The following is a 27,914-nucleotide window of genomic DNA, read 5'->3' as shown; positions in this document are numbered from 1 at the left end:
GCTGTTCTCTCAAAACATCCCACCCTCGCCTTCTCCCACAGAGTCCAAAAGTCTGTTCTGTACATCTGTGTCTCTTTTTCTGTTTTGCATATGGGGTCATCATTACCATCTCTCTAAATTCCATATATATGTGTTAGTATACTGTAATGGTCTTTATCTTTCTGGCTTATTTCACTCTGTATAATGGGCTCCAGTTTCATCCATCTCATTAGAACTGATTCAAATGAATTCTTTTTAATGGCTGAGTAATATTCCATGGTATATATGTACTACAGCTTCCTTATCCATTTGTCTGCTGATGGGCATCTAGGTTGCTTCCATGTCCTGGCTATTATAAACAGTGCTGCGATGAACATTGGGGTGCACGTGTCTCTTTTAGATCTTGTTTCCTCTGTGTGTATGCCCAGAAGTGGGATTGCTGGGTCATATGGCAGTTCTATTTCCAGCTTTTTAAGAAATCTCCACACTGTTCTCCATAGCAGCTGTACTAGTTTGCATTCCCACCAACAGTGTAAGAGGGTTCCCTTTTCTCCACACCCTCTCCAGCATTTATTGCTTGTAGGCTTTTGGATAGCAGCCATCCTGACTGGCGTGTAATGGTACCTCATTGTGGTTTTGATTTGCATTTCTCTGATAATGAGTGATGTTGAGCATCTTTTCATGTGTTTTTTTTGCCATCTGTATGTCTTCCTTGGAGAAATGTCTGTTTAGTTCTTTGGCCCATTTTTTGATTGGGTCATTTATTTTTCTGGAATTGAGCTGGAGGAGTTGCTTGTATATTTTTGAGATTAATCCTTAGTCTGTTGCTTCATTTGCTATTATTTTCTCCCATTCTGAGGGCTGTCTTTTCACCTTGCTTATAGTTTCCTTTGTTGTGCAAAAGCTTTTAAGTTTCATTAGGTCCCATTTGTTTATTTTTGCTTTTATTTCCAATATTCTGGGAGGTGGGTCATAGAGGATCCTGCTGTGATTCATGTCAGAGTGTGTTTTGCCTATGTTCTCCTCTAGGATCTTTATAGTTTCTGGTCTTACATTTAGATCTTTAATCCATTTTGAGTTTATTTTTGTGTATGGTGTTAGAAAGTGTTCTAGTTTCATTCTTTTACAAGTGGTTGACCAGTTTTCCCAGCACCACTTTTTAAAGAGGTTGTCTTTATTCCACTGTATATCCTTGCCTCCTTTGTCGAAGATAAGGTTCATGGATTTATCTCTGGACTTTCTATTCTGTTCCATTGATCTATATTTCTGTCTTTGTGCCAGTACCATACTGTCTTGATGACTGTGGCCTTGTAGTATAGTCTGAAGTCAGGCAGGTTGATTCCTCCAGTTCCATTCTTCTTTCTCAAGATTACTTTGGCTATTCGAGGTTTTTTGAATTTCCATACAAATTGGGAAATTATTTGTTCTAGTTCTGTGAAAAATACTTTTGGTAGCTTTATAGGGATTGCATTGAATCTATAGATTGCTTTGGGGTAGTATAGCCATTTTGACAGTATTGATTCTTCCAATCCATGAACACGGTATGTTTCTCCAACTGTTTGTGTCCTCTTTGATTTCTTTCATCAGTGTTTTATAGTTTTCTATGTATAGGTCTTTTGTTTCTTTAGGTAGATAGACTCCTAAGTATTTTATTCTTTTTGTTGCAGTGGTGAATGGTATTGTTTCCTTAATTTCTCTTTGTTTTCTCATTGTTAGTGCATAGGAATGCAAGGGATTTCTGTGTGTTAATTTTATATCCTGCAACTTTACTGTATTCATTGATTAGCTCTAGTAATTTTCTGGTAGAGTCTTTAGGGTTTTCTATGTAGAGGATCATGTCATCTGCAAACAGAGAGAGTTTCACTTCTTCTTTTCCTATCTGGATTCCTTTTACTTCTTTTTCTGCTCTGATTGCTGTGGCTAAAACTTCCAAAACTGTGTTGAATAGTATTGGTGAGAGTGGGCACCCTTGTCTTGTTCCTGATTTTAGGGGAAATGTTTTCAATTTTTCACCATTGAGGGCAGTGCTTGCTGTGGGTTTGTCATATATAGCTTTTATTATGTTGAGGTATGTTCCTTCTCTTCCTGCTTTCTGGAGAGTTTTTATCATAAATGGATGTTGAATTTTGTCAAAGGCTTTTTCTGCATCTATTGAGATAATCATATGGTTTTTATCTTTCAGTTTGTTAATGTGGTGTATTACATTGATTGATTTGTGGATATTAAAGAATCTTTGCATTCCTGAGATAAAGCCCACTTGGTCATGGTGTATGATTTTTTTATTATGTTGTTGGATTCTGTTTGCTAGAATTTTGTTAAGGATTTTTGCATCTATGTTCATCAGTGATATTGGCCTGTAGTTTTCTTTTTTTTTGTGGCATCTTTGTCTGGTTTTGGAATTAGGGTGATGGTGGCCTCATAGAATGAGTTTGGAAGTTTACCTTCTTCTGCAATTTTCTGGAAGAGTTTGAGTAAGATAGGTGTTAGCTCTTCTCTAAATTTTTGGTAGAATTCAGCTATGAAGCCATCTGGTCCTGGGCTTTTGTTTGCTGGAAGATTTCTGATTACAGTTTCGATTTCCTTGCTTGTGATGGGTCTGTTAAGATCTTCTATTTCTTCTGGTTCAGTTTTGGAAAGTTATACTTTTCTAAGAATTTGTCCATTTCTTCCAAGTTGTCCATTTTATTGGCATAGAGCTGCTGTTAGTAGCCTCTTATGATTCTTTGTATTTCAGTGTTGTCTGTTGTGATCTCTCCATTTTCATTTCTAATTTTGTTAATTTGGTTCTTCTCCCTTTGTTTCTTAATGAGTCTTGCTCATGGTTTGTCAATTTTGTTTATTTTTTCAAGAAACCAGCTTTTATCTTTGTTGATTTTTGCTATGGTCTCTTTAGTTTCTTTTGCATTTATTTCTGCCCTAGTTTTTAAGATTTCTTTCCTTCTACTAACCCTGAGATTCTTCATTTCTTCCCTCTCTAGTTGCTTTCGGTGTAGAGTTAGGTTATTTATTTGACTTTTTTCTTGTTTCTTGAGGTAGGCCTGTAATGCTATGAATCTTCCCCTTAGCACTGCTTTTACAGTATCCCATAGGTTTTGGGCTGTTGTGTTTTTATTTTCATTCATTTCTATGCATATTTTGATTTTTTTTTAATTTTTTCTATGAATTATTGGTTATTCAGAAGCGTATTATTTAGTCTCCATATGTTTGAATTTTTAATAATTTTTTTCCTGTAATTGAGATCTAATCTTACTGCACTGTGGTCAGAAAAGATGACTGGAATGATTTCAATTTTTTTGAATTGACCAAGACTAGATTTATGGCCTAGGATGTGATCTATTCTGGAGAAGGTATCTTGTGCACTTGAGAAAAAGTTGAAGTTGATTGTTTTGGGGTGAAATGTCCTATAGATATCAATTAGGTCTAGCCTGTCCATTGTGTCCTTTAAAGTTTGTGTTTCCTTGTTAATTTTCTGTTTAGTTGATCTATCCATAGTTGTGAGTGGGGTATTAAAGTCTCCCACTATTATTGTGTTACTATTAATTTCCTCTTTCATACTCGTTGGCGTTTGCCTTACATATTGCGGTGCTCCTATGTTGGGTGTATATCTATTTGTAATTGTTAAATCTTCTTCTTGGATTGATCCTTTGATCATTATGTAGTGTCCTTCTTTGTCTCTTTTCACAGCCTTTATTTGAAAGTCTATTTTATCTGATATGAGTATTACGACTCCTGCTTTCTTTTGATCTCCGTTTGTGTGAAATATTTTTTTCCAGCCCTTCACTTTTAGTCTGTATGTGTCCCTTGTTTTGAGGTGGGTCTCTTGTAGACAGCATATATAGGGGTCTTGTTTTTGTATCCATTCAGCCAGTCTTTGTCTTTTGGTTGGTGCATTCAACCCATTTACATTTAAGGTAATTATTGATAGGTATGGTCCCGTTGTCATTTACTTTGTTGTTTTGTGTTCCCGCTTATACAACCTTTCTGTGTTTCCTGTCTAGAGAAGATCCTTTAGCATTTGTCGAAGAGCTGGTTTGGTGGTGCTGAATTCTCTCAGCTTTTGCTTGTCTGTAAAGCTTTTGAATTCTCCTTCATATCTGAATGAGATCCTTGCTGGATACAGTAATCTAGGTTGTAGGTTATTCTCTTTCATTACTCTAAGTATGTCCTGCCATTCCCTTCTGGCCTGAAGGGTTTCTATTGATAGATCAGCTGTTATCCTTATGGGAATCCCTTTGTGTGTTATTTGTTGTTTCTCCCTTACTGCTTTTAATATTTGTTCTTTGTGTTTGATCTTTGTTAATTTGATTAATATGTGTCTTGGGGTGTTTTGCCTTGTGTTTATCCTGTTTGGGACTCTCTGGGTTTCTTGGACTTGGGTGGCTATTTCCTTCCCCATTTTAGGGAAGTTTTCAGCTATTATCTCCTCGAGTAACTTCTCATGGCCTATCTTTTTGTCTTCTTCTTCTGGGACTCCTATGATTCGAATGTTGGGGTGTTTCACCTCAGGTCCCTGAGGTTGTCCTCATTTCTTTTGATTCTTTTTTCTTTTTTCCTCTCTGCTTCATTTATTTCCACCATTTTATATTGTACCTCACTTATCCTATCTTCTGTCTCCATTATTCTACTCTTGGTTCTCTCCTGAGTGTTTTTTTATCTCATTTGTTGCATTATTCATTTTTAATTGACTCTTTTTTATTTCTTCTAGGTCCTTGTTAAACATTTCTTGCATCTTCTCAATCTTTGTCTCCAGGCTATTTATTTGTAACTCCATTTTGTTTTCAAGATTTTGGATCATTTTCATTATCATTATTCTAAATTCTTTTTCAGGTGGATTCCCTATCTCCTCCTCTTTTGTTTGACTCGGTGGGCGTTTTTCATGTTCCTTTACCTGTTGGGTATTTCTCTGCCTTTTCATCTGGTTTAGAATGCTGTGTCTGGCGTGGGCTTTCTGTATTCTGGAGGTATGTGGTTCCTTTTTAATGTGGAGGTTTCACCCAGTGGGTGGGGTTAGATGATTGGCTTGTCAAGGTTTCCTGGTTAGGGAAGCTTGCGTCGGTGTTCTGGTGCGTGGAATTGGATTTCTTCTCTCTGGAGTGCAATGGAGTGTCCAGTAATGAGTTTTGAGATGGGTCTATGTGTTAGGTGTGACTTTGGGCAGCCTGTATGTTGACGCTCAGGGCTATGTTCCTGCATTGCTGGAGAATTTGTGTGGTATGTCTTGGTCTAAAACTTATTGGCTCTTGGGTGGTAGTTGGTTTTGGTGCAGGTATGGAGGCTTTTGGATGGTCTCTTATTACTTAATGTTCCGTGTAGTCAGGAGTTTTCTGGTGCTCTCAGGTTTTGGGCTTAAGTCTCCTGCCTCTGGATTTCAGTTTTATTCTTCCAGTAGCCTCAAGGCTTCTCCAACTATACAGCACTGATAATAAAACTTCTAGGTTAATGGTGAAAAGATTCTCCACCGTGAGGGACACCCAGAGAGGTTCACAGAGTTACATGAAGAAGAGGAGCAGGAGGAGGGAGATAGAGGTGAGCAGGAGGAGAAAAAGGGGGACTCAAGAGGAGAGAGCCAGATCTTCGCAGTTCTCTGTTCCCAGAGTGTTCTCTGTAGCCCAGACACCCACAAACATTCACAGAATTGGATTTGGAAGAAGGGGAAAGGAGGAAATAGAGGTGTTCTGAGGTAGAAAACAGAGAGTCAAAAGTGGGAGAGGGTAATTAACACAGTCCTGAATAAAAATGGGAACTGAATATTGGATTCTTAAATGTCCAAAATTTATATCACATACTGAAAAACAAAGATTAAAAATCTAGAGTAGAGGTTAGACTCTTAAAAATACAATATTAAAAACAAAAACATGAAAGTTTTAGAAATATATATGAAGTTTGGCTTAAAAATAGGGCCCTCTTTTTTTTTTTTTGCAAGGTTCTAGTGAAATGAAAATGAAAATTAAGGAGTAGTAGAGGAGTAATAGAGGACTTTAAAAGAAAATAAGAGAAAAAAAAAAGAAAAAACAAGAATAAAAAAATTTTTTTCCCTAATTAAAAAAATCGTAAAAATATATGAAAATGAAAGTTAAGGAGTAATGGGGGAGTAATAGGGAATTTTAAAAGAAGATAAAAGAGAAAAAATGAAAAGAAAAAAAAATTTTTTAATCAAAAAAAAAAAGGGTAAAAATATATCTAGGAATTTCTCTGGAGCTGTTGCGGTCAGTGTGGGTTTGGTTCACTTTCAGATAGCTCCTTGTTCCAGTTACACTTCCTGATATCTATAGGCCCCTTCCGGTGTAGTCGGTGTTACCTACAGGCATTTTAACCTGTTGCACCGGTCCCCTTTGAAGCGGTTCCCTTTGTTTATTTGGCTTCTGTTTGCAGGTCTCTTCAGTGTCTAATTTCTGCCCTGACACAGGCGGGCGGAGGTGATCTCTTGTTTAGGTTCGCTTGTTCAGTCGTGCTGCGGGGAGGGCGGGGCGCTGCAGACAGATATCGCTCTGTGTGGATAGCACTCACCGTGTTCCGGCCACACTGGGTTTGCCCCCGCTCACGGGTGTGTGTTTTCCCCGTCTACACTGCCCAGGCTCCTGGCTGCTCTATATGGAGCAGGCCCTGCGTTGCATGCGGTTCCATTTTTCGGGTTCTCCACAAAAGCGCGGACTCGGTTGCGCCTGTGTTTTGTGCCTTCCCCGCCTGAGCAGCTCAGGCAGCCAGGAGCTTGACAGGCACACTCTCCCCGGGTGCGGTGCGCCTTTTCCCCTCCGCGGCCCCAGCCTCAGTTTCCGCTCGCGCCTGTTAGGTGCGTGCGCCTTGTGTTTAGCTGTGACCCTCCCGGCGGATGTCGACCATCCAGAATCTCAGGAAGTCTTTGCTTAGAAACTGGAGGCCTGTTTGCAGTGTGGTAGGGGATGCCATCTCTGAGGCCGAGTTTGCCCCTTTCCCCTCCCCCCTGCCTCCTGCCTGCGTCGGGGATGGGTAGGTCCGCAGCCGGCTAGCTGTTCTCTGGACTTGCTCGGTCCCTTTGTTCTATGAACGGCCGGAAGTGTGTTAGGGCCAGTTAATTTTCTCTCTATCTCTTTTGCTATCCCACAGTTTAAATTGCTATCTCACAAAAGCTCCCGCTGAATGCCTTCAGGGCACTCAGGCCTGGTCCTTACCCTAAGCAATGCCACCCGCTCCTCTCCGTTCCGCCCCCACTTGCTGGTGGCGGATGCAGGCATCTGGGGTAGTTTTCTGTTGGGAGTTGCTTTTAGGCACGTAATCTGTGGGTTTTATTTCTTTTTCCTCCCACTTAGGTTGCCCTCCAAGATTCGAAAACTTCCCCCAGAACCGCCAGTGCGAGGGTTTCCTGGTATTTGGAAACTTCCTCTATTAAGACTCCCTTCCCGGGACGGGTCTCCGTCCGTAGCTCTTTTGTCTCTCTTTTTATGTTTTATATTTTGTCCTACCTCCTTTCGAAAACAATGGGCTGCTTTTCTGGGCGCCTGATGTCCTCAGTTAGCGATCAGAAGTTGTTTTGTGAAGTTTGCTCAGCGTTCAGTTGTTCTTTCAATGAATTTGTAGGAGAGAAAGTGGTCTCCCCGTCCTGTTCCTCTGCCATCTTCCACTTTATGTTTTCACACTGAAATATTTTACTTATCTGGTTTACTTTTGTAGTTAGTTTGAGGTGGAGGGCCTTGCTTTATTTTTCTCCCCAGAATTTATCCATATAACACACACAGAGTGACAGGTAGGTGGCTGTCCTTTATCAAATAAAGTTTCTGTTTTTCTCAACAGAAATGCTTGCTTTATTAAGTGTGGTTGCTGTAGAGTTTTGGATGTCTGTTTTTATCTCTCTGGTTGTGGTGATTGCCTAGGGAGGCAGTGTGTACGTGGTTAAGAATGTTGACTTGGGCTGGATGACCTCTTTTGGGGTCCCTGGTTTTGACACTGGGTTGTTGTGTGAACCTCGACAGCACATGTGGCATTTCTATCTCGCCGTACGTCCGTTTGTAAAATGGGGATAATAAGTAGTATCTGTCATAAGGTTGTTAGGAAGAGTAAGTGGGCTGATATATCCACATCATTTAGAAAAGTGCTTTCATATGGTAAACAAGATGTAAGATCTTTAATTGAAGATTTGGGGGTATAATCATTACCCTTGTTTTACACAAACATAATCAAGGAGTAATTTAATTATTTGAGTGAGTTTGAGTATTTGATATGTTCAAAGCTCTGTTCTGTGTTCCAGTGGGGTAACTCATCCTCTGCATGGGAGGCTGCCAGTGCGCCTTAGACCACATGCAGAAGCCACAACTGAAGGACACATATTTTAACATTCCTCCTTCAGTTTTAACAGATGTTGCCTAAGCTGATACAATTAGGGAAAGGGATTAATCTATATGGAGTGTTATTCTTCCAGCAGTTTGGTTTGGGAATTACAGGTAATAAAACAGGAACTATTCAGGTGTCTTCCAAGTCTGCCTCTTTGCTTTTGTGATGTAAATTTTTTAAAAGATTTAAAAAAAAAATTTTTTTTTAACACCAAAACCATTTTGTATTGAGGTATAGCTGATTAACACTGTTATGATAGTTTCACATGAACACTGAAGGGACTCAACCATACATATATAGTTATCCATTCTCCTGCAATGCCCCTTCCCATTCAGTCTTTTAATTCTTTAGTGTTCTGCTATGGACACGTGTGTATGGGTGTATGTGTGTGTGTTGAGACTAGCCTGGAACCAGAGTAAGTTATTTAGTCTCTGAATGGTTTTAACATGATAACTCAGTGGAGACTAGAGAGTTGAGGGTATTCTTATCATACTGTTGATGCAAGTACAGAATTTGTGAAAACAGAGTAAAGATAGATTCATTGTTCTTGTAGATTCTGGTGGTTTATTGATGATTAGATGCAGGAACTGTTGCATTTAGCTTAGTTTCATTCTGTCTTAATAACATTGCATCATTTTTGAGTAATTACTATGTGCCAGACACTGTTCTAAGTATTTTACTTGTATTCACTCATTTAATTTGCAAGAAAATGGAATCTATTTTACAGAAGAAGAGAGCAAAGCAGAGGTTAAACAGAGGCACCCAAAGTTCTTTCGTTAAGTGATGGAGTGAGTGAAAGTCACTCAGTTGTGTCCTACTCTTTGTGACCCCATGGGCCCTCCAGTCTCCTCTGTCCATGGAATTCTCCAGGCAGGAGTACTGGAGTGGGTAGCCATTCCCTACTCCAGGGGGAATCTTCCAGACCCAGGGATCAAACCCGGGTCTCCTGCATTGCAGGCAGATTCTTTACCATCTGAGGTAAGTGATGAAACTAGGATGCAAATGCTAGCAGCCTGATGTCTGAGCCTGTGTTCCTAATTTTGGTATTTATTTGAATGGAGGTAAAAATATGAAAGCAAGATTGACTTTTTAAAACAACCTTTTCTACTGTAAAATGTGGTACATTTAGAGGAGTATATAAAGCATCTATGCAGTTTAAATAATAATTAAAGTATACAAAATATTTGTCAATACAACTACTAGACAGGTTGAGAAATAGAATATTACTAGTGCCTTGGAAGTCTCCAGAGTACTGTTCCCATTTCCTTCCTTCCTCCCAGACATAACTATTATCTTCATTTTTGTGATAATTATTCATTGATTATTTTAGTTATATCATCTCTGTATATATTCCTTTTACATATTAAGTTTTATATATACTAATATATGTAAATATGTAGAAATGTGTTTACATATAGAAACATGTTTATGTAAATGTGTATATCATGCATCTATATGGAAGTGTACTGTGTATATGTATGTATGTATATGTGTATATATACATGTATATATAAAAATATCTGGTCCACCAACACCACGTACATATTTTTCTTTTTCCATAACTTAGTATACATGTTCTTGTTAAGCTTTAACATTTTTTAACAATATGGTGGACTGCATAATGGTATCTCTTTGGGGGTTCAGTTTGCATTCTTTCTGTTACCAAGGAGATGGAGATTGTTTTTGTATGTCTTCTGGTCTTTCGTCCTCCTTGAAAGAAAGTTAAGTCGCTCAGTCGTGTCCGACTCTGCAACCCTATGGACTGTAGCCTACCAGGCTTCTCCCCCCATGGGATTCTCCAGGCAAGAGTACTGGAGTGGGTTGCCATTTCCTTTTCCAGGGGATCTTCCAAGCTCAGGGATCGAACCCGGGTCTCCCGCATTCCAGGCAGACACTTTAACCTCTGAGCCACCAGGGAAGCCCTTGTCCTCCTTGAGTTGTCTATATGAACCCTGTGGCATGAAGTTTGTAACTCATCTGTAGCTTGGCTTTGCAAGTTGGTACCCACTCTCTTTGCCTAACATTTTCAATCGTGGCTTGTGTGGTATCTTTCCAAGCAGCATGGTTTCTGGATCGCTAACTCATGTGATTAAATCTAATATTTGAGGAGTGCTTACTATGTGCCAGACCAGGTGGTCTACCTGCATTGTCTCCTGTAATCTTTGCCTCTGAAGATTACTTTATCTCATGTCCCTGAGATAAGTCGGCATTGTTATCATTATCCATTTTACAGCAGTCCAAATGCAGCCTGGCTTAACCCATTCACCCAAGGGCACGCCTCCCAGGGCTTGTGTGGTGTTCTCCCTGGTAACAGTCAGGTCCTCAGACTCTCTGAGAGCTGACCCACTGGGAGGAAGATAAATCTCTCTATTCAAGATTCTACACGATTGCAGCCTGGAGGAGAATTTGTACTTTAGAATGAAGGTTTCAAGGGGTCTCCATTCCAGGGAGCAGCCTTTGGACTTATGAATGGGAAAATCTAATATTGAGCCAGAATTAGGGTAGGACTGAGTGCCTGAACTGAACTGAGCTGAGCCATGGAAGTGGGCTTCCCCCCGATGGCTCAGCGGTGAAGAATCTGTCTGCAGTTCAGGAGATGCAGGAGACATGGGTTCCATCCCTGGGTTGGGAAGGTCCCCTGGGGGAGGAAATGGCAACCTGCTCCAGTATTGTTGCCTGAAAAATTCCATGGCTAAAGCAGCCAGACAGGCTACGGTCCATGGGAAGGTGATGAGTCAGATACTACTGAACACTCACACAGACCCTGGAAATAGGTAATCCCATCTGTGGCCAAACAACCCCCTAGTGGTGATTTTAAGAAATACAAGTAACTGATGAGTGGTTGACAGTGCTGTGAATTGCAAGTTTTCTTGACCTCAAGCCGGCTTGGCTTAGAACTAGACACCCGGTATTGCAGAGACACGTGTGACTCTGTTCCCAGGACTTGGGCTTCTCTGAGCACTTGTAGAGGCTTGGTGGTCTGAGCTTGGACCCTCATCATCCAGCCACCCTGGTGGACTTGCTTGCGACCCTGCTGGTGATAGAAGGATGTTATTTGTCCTGGCTGCTTTTTGATCTTTAGCCTTGGCCATTACTGAGTATTCAGTAATGTTGAGATTTTGTAGGTCATTTTGGGGCCCATGAAGAGACCCTAATAAATAGTTCTTCTTATCCATCCAAGTTCTGGACAAAAGAGTCTGTGGATGTGCTTAGTCTCTAAGTCCTGTCTGACCCTTTGTGACCCCGTGGACTGTAGCCCACCAGGCTCCTCTGTCTAAGGGATTCTCTAGGCAAAAATACTGGAGTGTGTAGCCATTTCTTCTCCAGGGGATCTTCTCGACCCAGGGATCGAACCTAGGTCTCCCACCTTTTGGGCAGATTCTTTACCAATCTGAGCCACCAGAGGAGCCCAGATGACCAAAATGCAACCTTTATTAGTGACCAAGACAAGGATGGAGAATGTGGTTTAAATACTTTGGATTTCTGACTTAATACCCTGCCTGCCGTCAGCCTCCCATCTTTAACACTGCTAGATGAAGACTAGCCTCCCACCTAGGGAACCTGCTGTTGCAGTTCATCCACAGCCTAGCAGCATCTGCACTATGGAGAGAGGCTGGGTTCCCAGCAGAAAAAAGAGGTGAAGAAGGGGCCAGGCCCTGTATGCTCAGTCATTTCATCCAAACTGGCCAGAAAGGTTGACAGAGATCAGGAGTGGTGTGGCTTGTGTAGCTCCTCTACCTGGAAGGCGGGGAGTCAGGGCTCCACTAAACCTTCTGCAGAGTTTGGATTAAACATGGAAGGTACGTTCTTACTCATCAAGTGTGTGCTCATCCAGAAGAGGGGCAATCACCCACAGAGGGGGAGACGGACTCTCTCAGGACCGTCTTGCTCTCAACCTCTTGAAGTTTTAAAAGATCAATAGCTTTACTATAGAGAGAGTACTATATCTTGACTTTATAGAGAGTCCTTCTCCAGGGGCTCTTCCCAACCCAGGGGAGGAAATGGCAACCCACTCTAGGAAATCCCATGGACGGAGGAGCCTGGTGGGCTACAGTCCATAGGGTCTCGAAGAGCCAACAGACACGACTAAGCGACTCAGCACACGTGCACTTAATAGAGAGTCTTCAAACCCAACTGGGTGGTCACAGCAGCGTGAGCACACCTCGGAGATATTGCATGTTAGATTCTAGAGCTCTGCGATAAAGCAAACATATAATCAATGGAGTCACCCATTTTTCTTGGAAGAGTTTTCCTAAGCAACAATATGACCTTAGAGCCTATTCTTAAATGTCCCGAGATAGGAAGCAGGTGACATCTGAGGGAAGGACTCCCAGTGGGTGGTGAGAACCTTTCCTGATTAAGTCTTTCCCTGATGCTAATCGGGTTAAACCTCTTGTCTGTAAGTTGTGACCTTTGAACTAAGCACTGAGTTCCAAGCGAAAATGAAGACTTAACAGATCAAAGATGCTGGATGAGAAGGCAGGGAATCTCCTAATGGGATCACCACCAAGGGGTATTTCTGACCTTGCACATAGGTGGCAGCATCTCAAATGCCAGCGTTCTGAAAGAGAACCAAGAATACACAGGTTTATCTCCTCCCCCAGGTAAATACAAAATGCTAAATTTAACCTCCCCCAGGGAGCCACTCCCGATGAGATTTGGCAGCCAGTGCATTCAGACCTCCTACCTGGCCTCCAGCTGTGAGCCCCTTGAGGCTCTCAGCCCGACGCTGTCCCCCGTGTGGGCTCTATTGGGTGGGTGGCTGGGGGACACACTGTCTTAGGAGCATGTGTTTTCCATCTCTCACCACCTGCTGTGGAGTTGCTTTGGCCAAAAAAGGCCATCTGCAGGGGAAGATTTCTCCTTAGTTTGTAAAGCCTGGTGCGGACCACTTGGTGGAGGCAGGCCCTTGAGCCTGGGGCCAAGGGCCGAGAAGCAGAGAAGTGCCCTCTTGGTCTTTGAGTGCAGAGCAGAATTAAAAGTGGACGATCCATGCTGCCCTCCTAGATCTGTCATTCATAATTTAAAGTGAGAACTTCCCTAGGGCTGTTGAATTCACTGCCATTTAAAAATAGCAAATAGTGTTCTGCTTATTCGTCTTCAGGCTGGAGATGTAGAAAGAATTCCCCTCTTCTGTGCTTCAGTGGTCTCTGCTCATTCATGGGCGCCTGGCTGTGTCCTGAGCTGTCTCAGGCCTCTCCCAAGGTTGTTCTGCTGCAGTCCTCACCCGAAGGCCTTCGGCCCTTGGCTGGGGTCACCCAGTGGCCCGTCTCCTTGGCCTTCCCTGAAGTCCACCGTCTTTGTTCTGGGTCCCAGCTCTGTAAACAGCCACTTTCCTGGAGAAGAACCACCATGAATTGTGGTCACACATCAAGATCAAAATACCCTGTGGTTTAGGAATTAAAGCCTCTTGATGTTAAAAGCTACCTGCCCGCCTATAAAAACCCACCACACAGCACAATCAAGGCTGTAAACCACCAAGTTAAAAAACAGACAAGGCCCTAGGAAAGCACCCTTTCTCCTCTGCCCGGAGCCCCAGAACCTCTGAGACTGTTTTCTTCTCCAACATTGGATTCCTTTTTCACTCTTTCTCAAGGTCTCCAGTTCATATACCAAGGGCCGAATCTCTGCAGGGGCCCAGTAAGTGAGACCGCTTCTCCCTTAACCAAGTTCTGAACTCAATGAAAGAGAAGCCAGAAGAGTCAACAGTTCTGAAAGGGAAAATCTCCCCATGGTTTTGATAAGATCTGGTTGGAGGGCCTGGCCTTTATCCTTGGGCTTGTGTCTCGCCAGTGTTGAACCCCGGAATTCCACAGCCAGGCTCGCCCAGTTGCAGGTGGTGCTGAACCCCCCTCCCCCACAAGTGCTGCCAGGGATCCATGAACTCCCAGCATGGAAAATGAGATCACCACGCTTGTTTTCTGTGGGCCTGCAACTCCCAGGTGGGAGGAGTAGGGGCCAGAGCCGGGCACCAGCTGCCCAGATTGTTCTTTCGAATTCAGCCTTCAGATAAGTTCACTTTATCCCTCTCCTCTCCAGACCAGCAATTCACAAATTTCTTGGTCACAGGACCCTTTTCCACTCTAAAAAAAAATCATTAAGTGCCCTAATGAGCTTCTATAATGCGGGTAATATCTATCGTTGTTTAGCATATTAGAAATTAAACTGAGGAAATTGTATCGATTTAATTCATTTAAACATATTAAACCCATTACCTATGTAACACAAAGACCAATTTATATGAAAAATATAACTATATTTTCCAAAACAGAACAGTGAAATTAGTGGGAAGAGTAGCCTTGTGCTTTTATAATTTTGCAAATCTCCAGTCTGGCTTAATAGAAGACAGTGGGTTTCCTGTACCTGTTTCTGCATTTACTCTGTGAAGGTGTCACACATCCTCCACCCTTTAGAAAACTCCACTTTACATTCATGAGAGAGAACATGCGTACGTGTGTGCTAAGTCACTTCAGTCACGTGCGACCCTATGCACTGTAGCCCACCAGACTCTGCTGTCCATGGAATTCTCTAGGCAAGAATATTGGAGTGGGTCGCCATGCCCTCCTCCAGGAGATCTTCCCAACCCAAAGGTCGAATCCACATCTCTTATGTCTTCTGCAATGGCAGGCAGGTTCTTTACCACTAGCGCCACCTGGGAAGCCTGGAAGAGGTGAGAGAATTAGAAAAGTAGAATTCCTTTCACATGGAAAGAAGCTTCGAGAAGGGAAGAAGCAGTCCCCATCTATGAGTTATACAGTGCCCCCATCTATGGGTTTTACAGTGCAGTTGTTCAAAGACCAGACATAAACTACTCAAGATAACCTTAGGTGGGAAAAAATGCTAGTCTTCAGCCCCCCAAGTTGAACTTGGAGGTGCTGCTAATAGCTCTGTAACCTGTGGGTTAGCAGGCAGGACTTGTTGCCTGGCTTCTTCGTGTCTTAACCTTGGAGAACAACCTCTGGGCAGGGTGCTGTTTTGGGAACACATTCAGGAAGGACTTTCAACACTGACGTTATTGACAGAGCCTTCTTCACGGCAGCACATTTCTGGAAGCTGTACTGTGAATGCGATTTTCTCCCAACAATAATGGTATAATTGGGTTGAGCTTATCTTATCAAGGACTTAGAATTAGATAAATCATCACCATGGCCAGCCATTCAAATTAAATCAGAGTTTCAGGGACTGGAAGTGTCGGTAACCATTTTTAAAAAGTGAACTCATGCTCCAGGTTTTATGAAACAGACTTAACTGTGTACATGGAGACCAAGGAGTGTGGGGTATAGAAAGTGTACGAAGAGTCTATCACAGGCTGTAATTATGCCCTTGTCACTGAAAATGAATATACTCACCATAGTGAGTATTGGCTGATAATTTTCCACTTGTGCTTTTAGAAGAGTTTGTGGTTGGTTGTGGCAGGGAGAGGAGGGGATGGAGGGAATTCAGGTGACTTAAAAACAAGACATTTACAAAAGTTTGACCCGATGGCTTTTTCTCTCTGCTTTTTATACCATGGTGAACAGAAATGTTTGAAATTATTCTGTCAACATATCACAATCATATTTGAGAATCACAGTTTCAGAAAAAATTCATAGTAGTGGTGTAGATTTGTCACTTGGTCTTTATTTATTTTTTATTTGGCTCTGTTTGGGTCTTAGTTGTGGCATGTGGGATCTTAGTTCCCTGACCTGGGTTTGAACACAGGCCCCCAGCCCTGGGAGTGCAGCATCTTAGCCAGGGAATTCCCTGGTCTTAATTTGTATATTTTAAATAGGATGGATGACTTCCAGCCATTAGCCAATGCCTGAGGATGCTTCCTGATGAGGTGTGTTTTGGGGGGGGAGGCAGTGGCTAGCAGGGTCCCCAAAGCCTTTGTTACAGGTTTGAATATCACCACTAAATTGACTAGCTAAAAGACCTATGTCAGTTCCCTTTCAGTTTGAGCTTCTTTGCCTGCAAAATAGCACTCATAATAGTACTTTCTTTTTAGAGTTGTGAAGACTGTTAAGATACACGTGTGGAAAGCATTGTAGCACCCTTCCTAGGTAGTTGATAAATATTAACCATCAGCAATATTCAGTGTATTTAGTTAAATGAATTCCCAAGTTGATTATAACCACAGTCTCTACTGCTATTATAACCACATGCTCTACTGCTTGATGGCATTTTGAACTTTGTGTGTGATAAGCATGCTGCAGTCTCTGCTGAATGGGGCAGAATCAATCACAGGCAAGGTTGACCACGTGAACTGGAATTGCTGTAGGCATTTCTGGAACTTGCAGTGGTGGTTGAATTGCCTAACTGCCTGAGCCACACTGTCTCATAATAGTGGTGGACTTTTACAAGCCAAGTCAAGCTGTAGGTATAGTGTTGTTATCCCTGCCGTTAACCATCCAGGAAGCTTACTGTCAGCTCCTGCTTGTCTTTCGGGCTCCATTCCACAAAGCCTGGGTGCCTAAGAAGCCTCCCTTCACAGGGGCTGAATAGATCGGGGAACTACAGAGACTTCTGTGTAGTTGTGGACTTGATCTTTCTATATATAGTCCTGAGATTTGATAGGTTCAGCTCCTGGAAAGTCCACACTCCAAACCACATCTCTGATGAGGCACTCTGATTTTTGTCCCTCGAGTCGTTGTATTGTGGTGCTGTCTTCTAGCTCAGAGTTCAGCATCAGCATGGTTGTCAGGTTCCCGGACCAGACTATTTTCTTTGTCGTTACTTGATTAAAAGAAGTGAAAATCAGAAAAAAATAAAATAAAAAGAAATCACGAGGTGGGTCACAGTGGGCAATGTTTTGGCCTCCATCAAGTATTCTTTGCACCTCAGCTGGTCTAGATCGTATCACGGAGGCCCTTTTCAAAACACTGTGCTCTCCTTGCAGGACTGTACATGATAAAATAAAAAATATTAGAGTCCAGGGTTAAATGTCTGCACACTTCAAACATGTTTCCTGGGATCTGAAGTTCAACATGTCATCAATGGCATGACTGACTCAGAGAAAAATCTTTAAAGAGTGGCACTATCTCTTGAATAATCTTAACATAGACTTCCCCCATCATGGATGGAATCCTGTGAAACGTAGAGAATCTGGCCAATATAACTGTATGGTGACAAATTAGATGAAAAAAATTTTCAAAAATCGGTTATGTGGAATTGGTCTTGAAGAGTTCCATTATTCTGTTACCATGATGTCTTCACTTACTGTTTGTATTTGGTTATGTTGTTTGAAGGACATACAGGTGTAATAAAAGTATTATTAAAGCTGCCCCCTCTTCCATCACTATGCACCCCCACTCCACAGATCACCTCTTTTGAAAGGATTTTACTCGTTTTTCTTTTGTACCATGTTTGTAAATGAATTTTTATTCTCTGTCACCTTGATTTCTTTTCAGTATTCTTCCTTCTACAAAATTCTTTAAAAATATTTCCCAGGTGTTCATGTAGCAAAGAGATAAAAATTCTTCACACACACAAAAAAACAGTAATATCATGACAGTAGCTAACCCTTGTATTATGGTGAATCAGGTGTTGTTTTTAAGCCCTTGATACGCTTCCTAGCCGTCCTTTGAGGCTGGTGCTATTATTAAGGAAGAAGCTGAGGTGAAGATGAAGTTATAAAGGCATGTCAAGGTCACATAGGTAGCAGGAGGGGAGTTTAAACTATCAAGCAGGTTTGTTCATAGCCCCCAGTCTTAAGGTATTACACACAGTCCTGCCTTTGTTTCCATAAAGAATAAGGGGAGCAGATATATGAAGTGAAAACTGGCTTCCAGCTTTGTGTACTGCGTTTTTTGTCTTTGTTTCCAACCGCACTGAGGGTCATGTGGAATCTTAGTTTCCTGAATAGGGATCGAACTCGCACCCTCTGCAGTAGAAGCATGGATCCCTAACTACTGAACCACCAGGGAAATCAGATGGACTGCATTTAATCACCTACTTCTCAGTACTTTAATTGTTACTGCATTCTGACCATAGAATATCTGGAAGGGAGCAATGGAAGACCTCAGTATTAGGGGAGTGGGGGGGGACCCAAACATCCAGTTGATTACATTTCAGAGTCTCTGATAATCAGCAAAGCCTAGGTTTTGGGTAGGTCGTCTTCAGAACCAGAAGGAAAAGAGAAAGCTTCCATTAGGCTTGCGCTGCTTCAGATGTGCAGCACGGAGCCAGACACCATAAATGATCTTGATCAGAAAGAAGAGGGGGTGGGAGGATCCACCATGGCTTTGCTGGAGTGTTTTAAGAGCTTGGATTCAGGAGTGACTTGGAGGAAATTGGAAAACGAGTCAGTGACCAAGGAAGACTATTAAAAAAAAAACAGCCCTGATAATAGGAACCTCAAAGAGTCGTGGACTCAGCTTGAAAGCTCATGGTCCTGAGACTATGGGAAAAATATAATGAGAACGAAAAGCGATGTCATCTCAGGTTCAGAACCGGAACGGATAGACCGGTCCTAACAGGCACGCAGAACTCCCCCACTGCCATTATGCTCCTTTCCTTTTAAGACAGGAGGTCGATCTTCAGCCCAGAGAGAGTAAAATACTTGTAAGAGGAAATTGAAACACAAGATAGGGGAGCTGATCGTGCAGGCGCGTGGAGCAGCACTGGATGAGTTGGGAGCCTCTGGCCAGTGTGAATTTCGTGAATTTCCTCCCGGTGGGCTGGGAGGACTCGCCCACTGCTTTCATCTTTGAAGAATTGTGGAGAACTAGGGAAATTAGTGAACTGGGGATGGGATAATGTCCCAATTAAAAGAAAAGCCAAATTCAGAGGATGTGGTGATCAGATAAAGGAAGAGAGGACCCCATGCTGACCTGGGGCAGAATTCTCCAACCAGTAATGAGGACAGGTTGGCTGGAAAATTTCATTTTCAGATGTACGCAGTGGCTAGGAGACAGCGTGAAATTGTTCAGAAGAGAAAAAAATAATTGTTTCTTTATTCTCTTTTGTGGTAAAGATATTCAACTTGGAGACTGGGGCAGAAAGGCAAGAATGTCCGTATGTGGAGTTCAGAAAGGATTGGGGAGACGGAGGTATTGGGTTGAATATGTGACCCCCTCCCATTGCTACATGGGCACTTGTTATCCACCACATTATCCCCCAATGTATCCACCACATCTCCTGAGGTTACGTTTTAGTGAATCTTGGGTCAGGGCCCAGGAATCAGAAATTTTGGCGACTGTCCCGGCTGACTTGCTATGCTGAGTAAGTTTAGGAATAACTGGGCCTTAGGACAGACATACCACGAGGTAGAGCCATGTTGTCATGAGAGTATTAATACTGTTATTAGTAATGGCTAATGCATCGAATGACCAGTTGTCAGACACTATTCTAAGCGCTTTACACATTGTCTTGTGTAATCCTCACACCCACCCTCTGAGTGGGTGCTGTCTCATTTTACACAACATGGGGAACTGGGACTTCTGAGGTGTGTGTGCTCAGTCATGCCTCACTCTTTGAGACCGCATGGACTAAAGCCTGCCAGCCTCCTCTGTCCATGGGGTCTTCCAGGCAAGGATACTGGAGTGGGTTTCCATTTCCTACTCCAGATGGGCAGGATTCAAACTCAGGCGCTCTGGCATGTTGAAAACCTGAGCCGCCCCTCCAAGAGCCTGGGTAGGTGGGAAGGGCCGTGTCTGGGCATGCATCACGCCCTGTCTTTAGATTCTGAGCAGCATCGCTGTGAAGACATTGGCATGATGCAGGCAGGAGTCATGACTATATCTGGATGGAGTTATTAATTTATCAAGATAAAATCTTGGAGGGTTAAATGTAATTGCTGCCCCTTGGGGCCCCAAATCAGAGCAAAGAAACTGTGAAGCCACGACTCACCACTTGCCTGGTGGAAAAGCTCTGGGTTGTTTGGGTTGACTGCTCGCTCAATATAAATCAACAGGGCCTTTGTCTCTGCTGCACCTTTCGCCTGGGATGCCCTTTCCCACTTCCTTCTCTTTTCTCCTGGCAAATTTTTAATCATCTTTAAAGACAGCGCCTAAATGTCACTGCAGCTTCTTTGATTTCCACAGGCAGATTTATCATCCTTTTCTGCCGCTTTAGCACTTTGTTCCTGACGTTATAATTTTGCGATTAGCTTTCTTAGTTTGTGCCACTCATGTCCACGGTCACCCAGCTGGAAACACGGAGGAGGGCAAAAGCTCCTCCCTCCTTCCTTCCCTCCCTCCCTCCCACCCTTCCACCCTGAGGCCCTGCCCTCATGGAGCCCAAAGCATCATTTTTAACTGTCTGCATATTGATACAGTCACCCCTTTTCTCAGTCCTGCAGCCCCTGCCTGATTCACATCTGTGCCCTAACTTGTCCCCAACCTGTCACTCGTTGTCCCACCCATACACACACATACAAACGTTTCCCACGAAGCATCAGAGAGTTCTCTATCAAACACAGTCTGCCTGTGTTGGACACACATGCCTGGTTCTCCCCAGCCAACAGAATAACCCCAAGCCCCCAGCCATCTATGAGCTAACCTCCTCTAACTCACCAGCCTCAACTTTTGACTCCCTGCCTTGCTTCTTAGACTCCAGTGACACAGAACTCATTGTCATTCCCCAGGCAGTGTGCTGTTTCTTGCTGCCTCGTTCTGGCTCGAGCAGTGACCGCCTGGGATGGTTTCCCCGCACCCCATCCCCTTGCCTGGCTCCTCCTGGGATCTCTGGAGGCCCCCAGCTCCCTGCCCTGGGCTCTCTCCACCCCCCTCTGCATCCTGCTACCTCTGACTTGCCGCTTTCTATTGCAATCATCTCTCCTTTGCTCTCACTTGAAGCCTTGAACTTCTTAAGGGCAGGGCAATATTTCCTTCTGTTTCTGGAAAGTGGACACTCAGTATATGTTTCTGAGAAGAATTGTAATTATTTGTCCTACTTGGCAAAAGCCTTCAGGGCTAGAATCTTGCCTCTTCCTCTTCCTGGAGGTGAGAGGGTGGGTATTCACCTTTGAGTGAGCATCTCTTTGCTCATTTGTAAACTGCAGCTCTTTCACTCCCCTCAGGGGTCTACTGTGAGAATTAAGGGAGATGGCCATGTTTTATAAAACTTAGCTTTCTAGTCTAGGGATCCACAAACTTCAGTCTCAATGCCGGATTTGGGGCCAAGAATCTTTTTCAAGTTTTAAAATGCTTTTTAAAAAATCATGAAGAGAATACTACTTTTTGACACTTGAGAATTACATGAAATTTCATTATTGGTGTCCATGAATGAAGTTTTAGTTGAATGAGCAGAGCCACGTTTATTCATTTACCCACTTTTTTTGCACTATGACAGCAGAACCATAGAGACTCTGTGGCCTGAAAAGCTTCAAATATTTATTTTCTGGCCCTTTCCAGAAGCTGGTGCTGGCTCAGCTGATAAAGAACCCGCCTGCCAATGCAGGAGAGGAAAGAGATGAGGATTCGATCCCTAGGTCAGGAAGATGCCCTGAAAAGGAAATGGCAACCCACTCCCATGTTCTTGTCTGGAGAATCCCATGGACAGAGGAACCTGCCAGGCTACAGTGCAGAGGGTTGCACTAAGTCAGACACACTCTAGCAACTTAGCACTCACCTAGGGCGGAGGGCTCCCCAAGCAACTCAGTGGTAAAGAATGTGTCTGCCAACGCAGGAGAAATAGGAGATGCAGGTTCAGTCCCTGGGTCAGGAAGATCTCCTGGAGGAGGAAATGGCAACCCACTCGGGTATTCTTGCCTGGAAAATCCCACGGACAGAGGAGCCTGGAGGGCTGCAGTTCATGGGGGTCGCAGAGAGTCAGACCCGACTGAATGACTGAACATACACGCGCTTAGGGCAGGTCCATTGGAAAACAAGACACTAGGAGTGGAGTTAAATAAGAGATGACAGACTTCCACTAGTCTGTAGATTTCATTAACCTCTGAGAGCTCAACCTAGAAAACCGCATGCTGCCCTGACCCCACCCCCCAGGATGGAGTGTGACCCTTGTTTGCCTCTGTCCTGCTCTCCCCTCTGCTCTCATCCACCTCCTGGGGTTGGATCCCCGCCCTGGCCCCCATCTGTAGCAGGAGGACTGAAGATCAAGAGGCCCCTGGCGCCTAACCTATCACTGGGTCACAGGTTTACAACACATTGGTCCAGTTGCTGTGGCGAACCTGGGACTTCTCTTTATTTGTTATCGTTAGCCTAAAGAAAAGCTAACTAGTACTGCTTACTCTGTGTCAGGCCCGGGATGAATGAATGGGTGGATGTCTGCAGCTGGCAAATAGCAAAATATCACCCAGTGTCCCAAACTTGATGATTGTTGAAAGCCCAAGTTCTTACTGATCAGGGAGCCCTAGATATTATCTCTTTCTCATTTTGAAATATGCAGAGCAGGCAGGGTGTATAGGAGATATACATACATATCATTCTGTGCCTATGCACACCTTCACATTTTACCCCGTTTGCTTTAGATTCTGTTGGAAAGAAATGAATTACGGTAAATAAAATCAAAGCTGCCTATAGGATTCTTTCTGGTGCTTCTCCTCACTCGCCTTCCCTGGGGTAGCCACTCTCCTAAATTTGGTGCTTATCAGTACCTTGTATATTTTTATATTCTTACTACATATGTATTACATTACCTTTTGAATTTAAGCCTTATATATAAAAACTGTCATCAGTCATGCTTTGGATTTTTGCTTTTGGTTTGTAAAGATTTAGACTGCAGTGTATCTTGGTACCAATCTGATTTTGGAATCCTTTATAAATAGATTTCTAAACTTACTAAAGATAATAGTCATTCCTAGGTTGATTTATAGTTAAATTTCTCTCTCAACCTTACATGAAAGTTAAAGTAACTGAGTATCTGTTTTGCGATGGAACCTTGTGGATAAATGTAGCTCTAATTCTTCCATTTTAATGCTATTTTCTCCTTGACTAAGTGAAAATCTTTTGGTGCTCTATTGATGGGCGTTTAGGTAGTTTCTAGGTCTTGCAGTTACGACTGTGCTGAAGTGAACATTCCTACACATGTTGGCTAGGGCACCCATGGGAGACTTTACCAAGAATATACCTGCAGGATATATGCTACTGTTATCTTTACTAGAATTTTTCATGCTGACTGTAGCTGCATCCACTGATACCTCTGTGAAGGGGTTGATAGCTCTGTACCCTTGATTTGAGACAATCTTTTCTTGCCCATAACAGACTTAATAATTTTTGTTACTTTGGTGGGTCTGATCTAATATCTCACTGTTGCTCCTAATACATTATTGAGATTAGATACAGAGAGATTAGCAAAGCCCATGTCCTTTTTTTCTTGTTTTTCTCAGATCTGAAAAGAACTGTTTATATTTTAGATCAGTTTGGATTCTTGCAACTTCAGTGTCTGCAACACTTTCCATGAATCACCCAGAAAGGCCTTCAGTTGTGAATCTGCGTTGTATGGCTTCCTTCAGACAATTGCTTTGGGGTCTCTCTATCTCTGGGGTCTCCCTTTCTCCTTCCTCCCAATTTCTGGTTTTTCTCTGCAGTGCAGACTGCTCACAAGGCTGGCCCTGCAGCTTTTGAAGTTTAAGCCCCTCCTTAACTTTGAAATTAAGCTGCTCCCTCGGGCAGCTTCTGTCCACTCTCTTCCTCCTGTATTTGGATTCCCATCAGGGCCAGGTGGAGATTATTTTAAATAATTTATTTACTTTTAAATGAAGGATAATTGCTTTACAATATTGTGTTGACTTCTGCCATCCATCAGCATGAATCAGTCACAGGTATATATAGGTCCCGTCCCTCTTGAACCTCCCTCCCACCTCCCAAAGATTTTTATAATTAATGCAAATGATGCCTGTGTTCTACTGAGGCTTAATCATCCTGTGATGATGTCAGTAGGAAGTAGGAAAGAAAGGGAAGTAGTGAGGAAATTAACTCAGAGGGGTAGGTGGATAGCACTTGGTATGACTGAGTTTTAAGCCTACTGAGTATGTGTGATGAGAGGGAGGAAGATGGCAAGAGATAGAAACTTTCTAATTTTTGAGTATAAAAAGGAAACATAATTGTGTATTTACATTTTTAATGTGTCCTTGCCCTCAAATTAGAGAAAAATACATTTTCCTTTTTTAATTGATGGATAGTTGATGTGTTAGTTTCAGCTATACAGCAAAGTGATTCAGTTTACATATTCTTTTTCAAACTCTGTTCCATTATAGGTTATTGAAATTGCTAGTCGGTCAGTCATGTCCAACTCTTCGTGACCCTTTGGACTGTAGCCTGCCAGGCTTCTCTGTCCATGAAGATTCTCCAGGCAAGAATACTGGAGTGGGTTGCCATTCCCTTCTCTAGGGGATCTTCCCAACCCAGAGACTGAACCTGGGTCTCCTGCGTTTCGGGCAGATTCTTTACCATCTGAGCCACCAGGGAAGCCTATTGTAGGTTATTAGAAGATATTGAATATAGTTCTCTGTGCTTACAGTAGGTCCTTGTTTGTCTGTTTTATATATAGTAGTGGGTATCTGTTAATCTCAAATTCCTAATTTATCCCTCCCCTGCCTTTCCCCTTTGGTAACCATGTTTGTTTTCTTTCTATGTCCATGAGTCTAGAGAAATATATACTTTCAATTGCTTGGTTTTACTTGGTATAGAACACTCTGTACCCTGCAGTAAATACATCACCATTTTGTTTTTTAGTTCAGGAACGCATTGAAACAAACTTCATAGAGAATTAGATGAGAATATACAAATCAATATGCTGGAATGTGTACATTTTTCTTGAAAAGTTGAGTTAGTGATGGTGATCTATGGAGCCTCAAAACTCTCTGGCTGTCCCCTCAACCCCGCTTCTCCCCCCTCAGCTTCACTTGAGAGTTTTTCATTCACAATGACCATTTTAATGGAAATGTTCAGTCCTGAGAAGATCCTGGAATGTGCATTATTTCAATTTTGCTGTTTAAGACAAGTGGGATTTGTTTCTTCTACTCCAGTTATCAAAAAGATTAACCCTTTGCCCTCTACGTTCTAATTGTAACCACTCCGAAAACAAAGGGGTTATTTGTACAAAATAGTGGGAAAAGCGAGGCTTTATGCCAAGTGGGATGTTTCTCCGTTGAAGGAGGTGGCGATCACAGCACACATTTTTTTCCTTGTGTTGCAGGCTTCCGTGGAGGCTTCTGGGGAGATCGCGTTATGCAAGACTGGATTTCCTGAAGATGTTTACAGTGCAGTCTTGTCCCGGGATGTGCTGGAAGGACAGCCCCTTCTCAATGGTACGACCTCAAAAGATACATTTATACATGCAGTGCCAATGCTCTTGAAATACCGTTCACTGTTAAAAAGTCTCTAAATGATCTCCACTGTACAAGTATGAATTTTTCACAGTCCCTATAATGAGACTGTAGGGACTTTATTTTAGGATTACATACGAGCTCATAAATCTCTTATGTACACAACTAGAAGGCTCCTGATCTCCTGTAAACCTCTTCCATTTTTCATTTATGGCGGAAACCATCACACAGTTAATTTTTTTTACCATTTTCTGCCTACATTTTACTTCCAGTAAAAGATCATATTTACCGAATATCTGATTCTGCTGGTTTAAACATTATTTACAACCGTCATCTACTTAGTATTGCAAATCAAAGAATTGCTAAGACATGTCAAACTAACATTTAGCAAAATTAAAATGAGTAGATTTAGCAGGCAAAATCTCAAGGCAAAAGCATGAAATCTGTATTTTTATTATGCCATTGTTTATAGAAATTACTGGATAGCTGATTTAGTTGTAATACATGTGAATTTCCAATATAGACTCATCTCCTATCTAAATATGGATCAGATTCATTATATTGATGGATATCATATGAAAATTCTTGCCAATAAGTCTAGATAAAATCTAAGTAAAAGTTGAAGTCGAAAGCGAAATTGAAAGCCCCTTCTGTTACCTCTAATTGAAAGCAAATAAAATTTTGGTTAGTCATATTTTTATGGACTTATTTATCATTACACAAAATGTCATAGAAATGGGAAAGCAGGAAGAATTGATTAGAAAGTTGTATTTAAATTCTAATTCCCCACAAATCGTGCATATATCTGAGGCTGTTTTAGATAGCCACTTTCAGAAAATCTGTGCAACCTCAACTAATTAATTGACACAGGCCTGTAGCACACAGCCTTAATTGAAGACTCTCTGTCTCTCTGACAGACCTTTGTGGTATCATACTTAAGAATACCATAGACAGAGGACTTTGAAATGTAAATAGCTCCTTAGCTACTGAAGTTCCTTGTTGCCGGTTATCCTTTTATTTTCATTTCTGTTCTGATTGTGATTCGCTCACACATACGTGATCTTTCTGAAGTTATTTTTAAGACATCCTCCCATCCCTTTCTCATCACATGATATTTTTAATGAGTAAATATTAAATCAGTCTGTCTCAATGCTGAATTGCTCTCTCATCTATTAGCTAATAGTTGATGCAAGAGAAGTTTAATTCAAATCAAAGTGTATAGATTTTTTAAAAAATTTAAAGTTCTGCACATTTGTCATCTTCTTCAAATCTGTAAATTATTATGTGGCATCTTAGGACCTACCTATGTGATCTTAAGTAGTATTTGAATGCTGAAACATATTTTGACAAAATCCTAGAGAGTAATTTCTCCAGATCAAAAATTTCACTGAAATTGTTTGCATTTTTGCATTTTACTTTTGAGATTCATTCTTAAGTGGATAATTCCTTCTCCTAGTTCCTTCTTCTAAAAGCTTGTTGAAATTTGCTGGTTAAGAATAAACATATGGTCTGTCTCTGGAAGCCATTGATTTAAGGTGAAATATGCTGCTATGCTGAATAGTTTTGAAAATGAAAGCCTGTTTTTAAATTATTAGATCATGCTGGTGATGAAACTTGGCATAACTGATTGTCAGTATCATTTTAGTATAACCCAGAAACTTGTGACTTTTCTAGAGTTGTCAATATAAAAAATTGAGAATACTTTTGACTCTGTGCCCTAACAATCACTGGGGGAAGTCTCACATGACAGTCTCTGGTAGAATTTCTCCACGTTTGGTATACCTAGTTGTTATCATTTTGATCTTTTAGGCTTTCTAATAAAGCTCTTTCTCTTCTGACACATCATTACTTTTTTTCTTTATCATTCATAAAATATGTTAACAGATACCAGCATCTTAATGCTTCAAACATAAGGTTCATAAATATTGACTCATAAAAAAAAACTATTCTTTTAGAAGGAGGAAGATTTTTGTGAAACATCACCATTGCTCTCTGCAAGAGTGTTGTCACCACTTAGGTGTATTTGGGAGAATCATTACTGAGAAGAATTTTCCTTATTTTTTTCTTTTTAAAGTTTCTATTAATAACTGTTTGGAGTTTTTAGTGACGTGATAATCCAAAAGTGGCTGTGTACACTTAACCCAAATAAATACCAAGTCATAATTATGTTCATGAATTCTATGTTCTGTGCTAAGTGCATTCACCATGTATATTCTAAAGCTGAGAGTAATCTGTTGCTGGGCCAACCAGACTGATAACCTTGGCCATGGTTTTGTGATTTATAGTGTTCAAGGAAAGAAGTAATTGTGCATAAGAAATATGCAACCGTTTTCCAAGGCATTTGCCTTGTGGCGGGTTTCTATCTTATTAAGGTTAGAGTCTAAAAGCCTGTTGAAATTGTAACTCCTAACACTTGATGCTT

General features: G+C 41.9%; 1 protein-coding gene across 1 annotated transcript in view; it reads left to right on the top strand.

The window, feature by feature from the left end:
* The window catches only part of CDH2 (cadherin 2), a 248,326-nt gene that overhangs the window by 14,049 nt on the left and 206,363 nt on the right, over window positions 1-27,914 (top strand). Inside the window, exon 2 of the mRNA XM_020870897.2 lies at window positions 25,363-25,474. Within this exon, the coding sequence (XP_020726556.1) occupies window positions 25,363-25,474 (112 nt within the window). The remainder of the gene's footprint in view (window positions 1-25,362; window positions 25,475-27,914) is intronic.

This window comes from Odocoileus virginianus, chromosome 22 (genome assembly GCF_023699985.2).
Source record: "Odocoileus virginianus isolate 20LAN1187 ecotype Illinois chromosome 22, Ovbor_1.2, whole genome shotgun sequence".
Taxonomy (NCBI): Eukaryota; Metazoa; Chordata; class Mammalia; order Artiodactyla; family Cervidae; genus Odocoileus; species Odocoileus virginianus.
The sequence above is the reverse complement of the archived record's forward strand: the minus strand, read 5'-3'. Positions and strand labels throughout refer to the sequence as shown.